The sequence below is a fragment of the Lissotriton helveticus genome, chromosome 3_1 (genome assembly GCF_964261635.1).
Source record: "Lissotriton helveticus chromosome 3_1, aLisHel1.1, whole genome shotgun sequence".
Taxonomy (NCBI): Eukaryota; Metazoa; Chordata; class Amphibia; order Caudata; family Salamandridae; genus Lissotriton; species Lissotriton helveticus.
In genome coordinates, this window is record NC_136061.1 from 1,544,235,763 (window position 1) to 1,544,245,152 (window position 9,390).

General features: G+C 46.5%; 1 protein-coding gene across 1 annotated transcript in view; it reads right to left on the reverse strand.

The window, feature by feature from the left end:
- IL10RA (interleukin 10 receptor subunit alpha) overlaps positions 1-8,064 on the reverse strand; it is a 28,615-nt gene extending 20,551 nt beyond the window's left edge. Inside the window, exon 1 of the mRNA XM_078682265.1 lies at positions 7,900-8,064. Within this exon, the coding sequence (XP_078538391.1) occupies positions 7,900-7,972 (73 nt within the window). The 5' untranslated portion in view covers positions 7,973-8,064. The remainder of the gene's footprint in view (positions 1-7,899) is intronic.
- Positions 8,065-9,390: the final 1,326 nt, after the last annotated feature.

Consider the following 9,390-nt stretch of genomic DNA (forward strand, 5'->3'; position numbering starts at 1 on the left):
AGGCTCGCGCTTTCAGTGGTTCGCCCACCTGTATCAGTTACAAAACATTCATAATAAGCTATGACGTTTCCTGCTGCTTAAAAAGTATTTTTACTGTACTGAACCAGAACGTTTTTAACTTTGAAAATAATTCACTCTAAGACGGCCCTGTCATACACATCGACAGCAGGGTGCTGAGCCTACTCAGCTATCCTACTGGCCTCCGGGAATGCCCCAGGATATCTTGCTCCCAAACTCCACATAGTCGCACACACATTGGGCCATATTATCAAGAAAGGGCGCTACATTATTGCCGCTTTTATCGGCAGGAAACTGCAGCTAAAGCGGCGATAATGAGCTTGATAATATGCCCTTGTGAATTCCCATAGAAGCCCAGGTTAACACCAGAACGTGGGCTTCTATGGGAATTCACAAGGGCATATTATCAAGCCCATTATCGCCGCTTTAGCGGCAGTTTCCTGCTGATAAAAGCGCCAATAATGTAGCGCCCTTTCTTGATAATATGGCCCATAGTACTTTTTGCTGGTTTTACATCTGGGCTGATTTTCTGGCAAGTTCCCCGGCCCCTTCCCCTCTCCAAGGAACTGAGGGTAGCGGGAGTTCCCCGGGATCCGCCCCAATGGCAAGATATGACGTTCAGAATACTACCCGCTTTCTGTCCAGGGGCTTTATTTGTGCCCAAGGAGGAAGTAATTGGAGATCAGTTTTAGTAGGACTTCTCCTTTTACAGGAACACAATCTGCATTTCAAAGCAATCTTTGCGTCCCCACTGAACTTACATTGTGAAACTTGGCACCTCATTCAGGGAGCTTCAATCAAAAACAGAACTTTCACAAGAATTTTCATCTGGCTGAGAACATCATCCCCTACTCCCCTCCCCTCCGTTTTATCCCCTTAGTAGGGTTTGCCTTGTCCCTGGGCCCTAAGAAGACATAACAATGATCAAGTATTCTCCTTTGGCTTTCACACCTTGATAAATGTTCAATGTCTCCTGCTTACTTTGAGTAAGTCAAAAAGTATCAACCCAGTTCTGCTTGAAGGACCAACAAAGAACCAGAAATAATACCAAATTATATAATAAAAAAGAGTAATGTTAATTTATGACCATTGATGGCCAAATTCGAATAGTTGATCATTTTTGTCTCGATAGGGCCTAGAGAAGGGGAACGTGCACAGAAATAGGAAAAGGACTACAGAACACTCGCCCACCAAGGGGCCTTTAACCACTTGCACGCTAGCGGTTTTCCCGCTGTGTGCTGGATTTTCAAAATGAACATGTTGAGTGACGAGTTCACCTTGTCATCCGCACAGGGTAGGTAATGCTGATGACGAGCTGAGCTCGTCATCAGCATGGAAGCATGGAAGGGGTTAATGAAGAGAAACATCATGAACATGTGGCCAGTGAATCACCCAGGCCCTGGGACCAGGAAGAAGTGGCCTCCTGGTAGGTCACCGCTCCTGGTGAGATTTTTCAATGTGGGCCATCATGGCAGGTCGCTGACCGTTCGCATTGATAAAGCCGCTTCTCACGATGAGAAAGGGGAAGCGGGAGTGGAAAATCTACTCGAGTGGCAGCAAAGAACAGTACCCTCTGACATGCCATGTGGTGCCGTTCGTGCTGATTTTACACCACCGAACAAGCGCTAGCGCTAGCAGCGCGACGTACCAGAATTCCACCGCTCACAGAATCTCACTGAGTTTTTAGGTAAGTCTTCAGAATTCTGCGGACTGAAATGTCGTTAGTTCTGCCTACCCCTGGTTATGGGTCACTTGCATTACTCCACTCCGATAACATGATTATTGGTTCAGATTTGTATAGTGCTTCATACCCTTGACAAGGCCACAATAGCTCCGATTTGCTGGAGGTTCCTGGACATTCTTCTGGAATGTATGGTTGGAAATCTGTTTTCTCTTGCATGATCTCTAGGAGAGGTGTTGGCTGAGGTTCAAATACATGCATCAGAGCTGGAGAAGTGCACGTCACTGCACCGAAGCCTATTGGCTCCACCAGTCCTTTGCATTGGGGGAGAGAACATTGTAACCAAGTCAGCCTGTTTGTCTCTGTTGACCAGAAGTGTAAGTGAGGTTCAGGGACATTTTATGAGGCAACACTGAATAGCAAAGTGCACTACATTGGTTTTATGTAAAAAAAAAACTAGTTGGATAACATCTGCAAATTTTAACGCTATATTAGCAAGAGGAGCTCAGATAGCCATGTCTGTAAAAAAAAGTGAGATGTTATGAAATCTATCATTTATCATTGACTGTTGCTATTATTTCCTGCTAGTATTGAGCAAAATATCAGTTTGAACCAATGGGAAACCCACATTTTAACACCTTCTCTTGTGTACTTTGAATGCCTCAATCACTGTAGATCAAATAGCAAAATACAATAAAGGAATATTTTTGACCAACTGCTAACACATTTACTTCGTGGATTTGAGATGAAGTGTATGCTTTGACCATTCTTTATATGATAAAACACAAATATGTCAATAACATACGTTTTTAGGTCTGGTGTTACACGCAACCTTTTGCCTTTATTAAAATTATTTATATAATATTCTTACTGATAGGGGCTTTCAGCCAGCCCTCATTGTTCATTGATTTGCTGTTGTGTTATTCCCATTTTTCTTCCACCCATTAGAGCATACAGCAGTGGGTCAGTCCACTTTAGCCATTGGCTAACTGTGAATGACGCATTTTGCTCTTTCACAGGAGCACCTCTACATACAAAGTAGTTCCCTTTAGTGCCTGGGACTTCAGTGGCAAAGTATGCTTTGAAAGGTGAAAAATAATTTTGCTTTTAGCCAATATTTATTTTTATATTGGCAAGGGCCTAGCAGCTACTCAAAACCATGACAAAACTAAACAACCATTAAACAAAACTAAGGGCGGGCAAACAGCTCCAGATCAATTGGCTTTGCCAGTGCTTGTTGTGTTTGGTCTTTAAGCCAGCACTAACTCCAGCTTCTATCTTGATTTGTCCCTCTCAATCATCGAAAACTGGTATTAAGGAATGATTCAATGTACTAGTGGAAAGTTGGGATCGATAAAGGCCTACAGAATAGGAAGTACATATACGTGGTATTTTAATGCACACATGATAGACTGACTTGGGGCAGTAGGCAGATTTTTTAGAATTAAAGCAATTTACAAAAAGTATCGGCAAAGACAGAAGGTCCAGTCTCCAAAGGAGCAAGGTAATGATTGTTTTTGTTGCAAGCAGATTCAGTGGAAATTAAAGTTTAATAGTAAAAATAAAAATAAAAAGTAAATGAAACGAAAACTGAAAAGAAAGATTGGCCCACCTGCCCTGGAACTGAATTAAGTCCACTTCTTTTTAGACAAATAGCACGTGATCACAAAATCTGCTGTCCCTCCGGGTGCAAGAACGCCAAAAACCGAAGTGGGCTGACACATTGCAACATGGTTTAGGTAGTAGTGGACAGAAGCAAATGTGAATGACAGTTGGACAGACCAATGGATGAAGAGGCCCGGCCCGAAACCTTTCTATGTATCAATGCATGTATTTTATGTATGAAATAGTTTGTAGACATGGGCTGGAAAATCAATTAAAGCAGGACCGGCTTTAGCGCTGGTGGCGCCCACTGCGACAATCTTTTTTTGCTCCCCCGCATGACCGCCTCCCCAGATTCCCTGACTACCACCCTGCAAAAAGCCCGTCATCTCTCCATAGCCCCTCTTCTCACATACATTTCATTTGTTTTAAAGCGCTGGTAAAGGCTGGCTTTACTAATCCACTCAGCTATCTTCTTTAAATACAGATCTGTTCTTTGCAGCAGGCATATTAACCCTCTGCCCTACTTTATGGCGAGTCAAAACTGGCACTAGACCAAACTAGATCTCTCTCTCTCTAGCAGGAACAATAATCACAAGATTTTTCTTGACATTTGTATTGCTGCCTGAAAGCTGGAGCACAAGAAACACTGCATCAGCTGCTTTTAAATTGTAAGTTATTGATAAACACAGCGTTCTCATCCTGAGGGCAGCGCCCCCCGCCCTCCAGGTCAGCACCCAGTGCTGTCGCACCAGTCGCACTGCCCTAAAGCCGGCCCTGTAGTAAAGATCTAACTAGACCAGGCCTAAAAGGAGACTCTCCAATGTCATCCCTTTAATAGAGCAAAGCTTACCCCAGACCGAGGAAAAACCTTTATAGGTCCTAACAGAGCGGGTGGCCCTTCTACCTGGCAAGAGATTTTTCCAGACCAGAAAACATTTCACTAAGCAACAGAAGGGCTTATTATCAAGAACGGCGTTAAAATTATCGCCGGTTTAGCGGCAGAAAACTGCCGCCAAAGCGGCAATAATGGGCTTGATAATATGCCCTGGAGAATTCCAATAGAAGCCCATGTTTACACCAGAACCTGGGCTTCTATTGCAATTCTCAAGGGCATATTATCAAGCCCATTATCACCGTTTTAGCGGCAGTTTTCTGCCACTAAACCGGCGATAATTTTTAACACTTTTCTTGATAATATGCCCCAGCGTTCGCCATCAGTATCATAGCACAGCACTGTCCCCGTCATAGGATAGCCATGCATTAGAAGTATCGCCATTACAGGGTGACCTGCAGCAACACAGGGCAGGCTTCACAATGCGACACACAGTGTCACTTTTTCAGGATGGCTCTCTCTGATAAATTATCATTCTCACGGGATGACCTAGCGTAATGCAGTACAAGCCTCACAGGATGACCTCTGGTAATGCAGTGCAAGCCTCACAGGAGGTCCTACAGTAATAGTGCTAGCTTCACAGGAGGTCCTACAGTAATAGTGCTAGCTTCACAGGAGGTCCTACAGTAATAGTGCTAGCTTCACAGGATAGCCTACAGTAATAGTGCTAGCTTCACAGGATAGCCTACAGTAATACAGTGTCAGCCTCACAGGACATCCTACAGTCATACGGTGTCAGCTTCACAGGATAGCCTACAGTAATACAGTGTCAGCCTCACAGGATAGCCTACAGTAATACAGTGTCAGCCTCACAGGACAGACTACAGTAATACGTTGTCAGCCTCACAGGACATCCTACAGTCATACGGTGTCAGCCCCACAGGACATCCTACAGTCATACAGTGTCAGCCTCACAGGATAGCCTACAGTAATACGGTGTCAGCTTCACAGGATAACCTACAGTAATACAGTGTCAGCCTCACAGGACATCCTACAGTAATACAGTGTCAGCCTCACAGGACATACTACAGTAATACGTTGTCAGCCTCACAGGACATCCTACAGTCATACGGTGTCAGCCTCACAGGACAGACTACAGTAATACGTTGTCAGCCTCACAGGACATCCTACAGTAATATGGTGTCAGCCTCACAAGACAGCCTACAGTAATACTGTGTCAGCCTCACAGGACATCCCACAGTAAAACGGTGTCAGCCTCACAGGACATCTTACAGTAATACAGTGTCAGCCTCACAGGACATCCTCACAGGACAGACTACAGTAATACGGTATCAGCCTCACAGGACATCCTACAGTAATACGGTGTCAGCCCCACAGGACATCCTACAGTCATACGGTGTCAGCCTCACAGGATAGCCTACAGTAATACGGTGTCCGCCTCACAGGATAGCCTACAGTAATACAGTGTCAGCCTCACAGGACATCCTACAGTAATACAGTGTCAGCCTCACAGGATAGCCTACAGTAATACGGTGTCAGTCTCCAGTAATACGGTGTCAGCCTACAAAGGATAGCCTACAGTAATATGGTGTCAGCCTTACAGGACATCCTACAATAATACGGTGTCAGCCTCACAGGATAGCCTACAGTAATACGGTGTCAGTCTCACAGGATAGCCTACAGTAATACAGTGTTAACGTCACAGGATAGCCTACAGTAATACGGTGTCAGCCTCACAGGACAGACTACAGTCATACAGTGTCAGCCTCACAGGACATCTTACAGTAATACGGTGTCAGCCTCACAGGACAGACTACAGTCATACAGTGTCAGCCTCACAGGACAGACTACAGTAATACGGTGTCAGCCTCACAGGACATCCTACAGTAATACGGTGTCAGCCCCACAGGACATCCTACAGTCATACGGTGTCAGCCTCACAGGATAGCCTACAGTAATATGGTGTCAGCCTCACAGGATAGCCTACAGTAATACAGTGTCAGCCTCACAGGACATCCTACAGTAATACAGTGTCAGCCTCACAGGATAGCCTACAGTAATACGGTGTCAGTCTCCAGGAATACGGTGTCAGCCTCAAAGGATAGCCTACAGAAATACGGTGTCAGCCTTACAGGACATCCTACAATAATACGGTGTCAGCCTCACAGGATAGCCTACAGTAATACGGTGTCAGTCTCACAGGATAGCCTACAGTAATACAGTGTCAACGTCACAGGATAGCCTACAGTAATACGGTGTCAGCCTCACAGGACAGACTACAGTCATACAGTATTCAAAAATGAAAGTTATGCTGTTCCTCAGTGATAGAGTGAAAGAGTGAAAGAGTCAGGGAGACGGTGACCAACTCAACCCAGAAGGGTTTTAGAGCTGGAGATCCATATATTGGATTGTAATGCCCTCACACACCCTTGCAGGTGTCATGCTTCATCATCTGGGCTACTCCTCGTTGGGTTGGTGGTGCAATAACCAACGGGCTCCCTGTAGTAGGGGCACTTTGTCGAAGATCTTTTTCCAGTAGCCGTGTGGTGAAGTGGGGGTGAGGGGCCAGAACTGTACAGATGTAGACGTTTTGGGAAGTGATTTAAAATAGGGTTGGGAGTACACAGAAAGACAAACTTTATTCTAGGGGTCTCCTACACTAAGTAAAAGCAAGCAACAAGGCGCTCTCCTAAGCTTATTGTCTTAATGAGGGCGCGCGGTAACAGCGTCACGCCACAGGACGGCCCAAGAGCAGAAGAAGCCACCATTGGAGAAGGAGCCGCTGTAACAGCGTCATCCTTGGGCCCTAATAATGCAGTCCCTCATAAAATGTCCGGCAGTAAAATGAAACCACTTAAAATGGGCTCCATCATCATTAATATAAAGTCACCCCCAGAATATGTCCACCATAGCAGTGTCGCTCTCTGGGAGCAGGCGAACTCTCAGGCTGGTAACACAGTAATGCACACTAACCAGGTCAATTCAGTGACCCTCGGAGAATGACCACAACAATATTCATAATCATATGAGCATAGGAGGCGACCCCTGCCATAACGCTGTGCCACCCTGATCAAAACTCAAGAAATCATTGTCCCACCCAGCAAGGCCCTCACATCACGTCACATTTCTTCAAGAAGACTCACAAAAGTCTTTAGAACAAAGTAGTATTGTTACTTCTTTTCTAAAAAAAAATGGGGGTTCTTTTTAGCCCCCTTTCTCAGCCCGTCTTTCATGTTTGTCCATGTGTTACCTTTGCAGCGCCCCGGTTCTCTTTAGGTGTCAGTTACCAATGTATTTTTACAACCAGCACAAATGAGACAAAGTCTGGGACCAGGCACACAGCGACAGAAGTGTACACTTTGCGGCGCATTGCATGATGGGCACGGATGTAGTTGTGTATTATGTGTTTTTAAGGGTGTGATTTGTGCTCGATTTATTTTTTGCCTGTTATCGCCGTTTTCAGTCAGCTAAACAAATGCTTGCATTTTATCTACTGCATACAAAATGCATTTTTTTTTCTGCATGCAGTATGCGCAGCCCAAAGCAAAACACACAAATAAATAGAAAAATGATCAGGATACATCTTGGGAATGTGTAACATGGTGGTAAACAGTAACTGGGAGCCACTTGGCACAGACCAAAAATGAGCACCAGTATCTATGTAGCAGGTGCATTAGCCCGCTGTGCTATGTTCTTTCTGTGCAGGGTTAATATACCGGATATACTCATAAGCACGTCTTACCTCGCCCTGCGCTCAGGAAGCAGACGAAGAGAAGGCCCAGGGCTCTCAGTCGTGGGTGCCGGCGTTGTGCCATCCTGGAGCGGCCCGCATCCCCTGCTCCACTAAGGCGCTCAGCCGTTCACCAGGGTGATGTGTCTGTCGTAGGCCCGGCCCCCGGCCCGGCCCTCTGGGGGTGGAAGGCAGCGGCTTGTTGCACTTCCCCATTTCTCTACCCGCCTTCTGCAGCTGGAGACGAGCGAGTACACGCCCCGCCAGGGCTGCGCCTCCCCCCTTCAGCTGTGCTGCGTTCATCTGTCTCGAGGCGCAGAAAAACCCACCACCTTCCTAAAATACAAGCAAAATAAGGGGGACTTTCAATGAAGGTGACCCTCTTCCCCAGGCTATGAAGGACTGCTGCCAGACATGGACTTTTCTGTGACGGCCTGATGCATTCTGGGTGTAGTAGTTTTCTGTTGCTTCCATTAACTCTAATTAGACGAACACACCTAAAATGATTTGTAGGTGAAAAGTTCAGGTCTGGCGACAGTGTCCATAGTCACTCTACCGCTTTGTTCTCCATAAGTGTGGCAGGGTATGCTCAGACGTGAGCCCCTTGCTCACTTTGCCACTGGATTCAAGCAAGCCGGGCTGAAGAAGGCTGGAATGCCAGAAACTGGTCCCAGGATGCTTGTTTCCGGTCCAGGGAAGGCATGGCTTGGCAGTTCGGGTTGGACTGTTCCCATGAGGCACAGGGTCAGACTGATTTGCATATGGCCATGTCTGAACTGGGGTGGCAGAGTGGGCTAAAGAACGGTGATGGATCAAACCCAGATCCTTTGACTGGGTGTGAGTGTTTGATTGGTTCAGATGCTCCGTCCATCACCATCCCCCTTTTGCACCGACAGTGTCCATAGTCACCCTACTTCCAAGTAACAGTGTGTCCATGTCCACCTAATGATGGAGAAGGAGAGCACAGTGGCACTCATCCTATTTGACCTCTTGGCTGCATTCAACACCGTCTCCCACCGCATCTTCGCCGGAATCTCTGGGCCAGCAGCACGCTGATAATAATAATAATCCACATTTGTATAGCGCACAATCACCCATTAGGGTCTCTAGGCGCTGGTGGCCGTCGGGAAGATTAAGCAAGCTATTGCCCAGAGTCACATGGTGCTGGGCTAACCTGCCGCCGGAGCCGGGGATCAAACCCTGATCCCCAGATTCCAGCGTCAGTCGCCCTGGCCGCGGCTCCTTCAAGTCAGGATGCACCCAAAAAGTAAACTTAGCCCCTGGTTGGTCTACTGCCTCCAACCAGAACTGGGATGTCCCTCAAGGCTCCTCGCTCAGCCCTGTGCTATTCAACATCTAAATGGCTGTTCTCAATAACTTCATCCGCGCTCACTGGCTCAGCATCATCACTTATGTCGATGACACCCATCTAGAGATGGGAGAGCCAGTTAAGGCTCAAGCCAGGCTTGAGCCAGAAGGCTGGCTTTGACTCAGCTCGAGGCC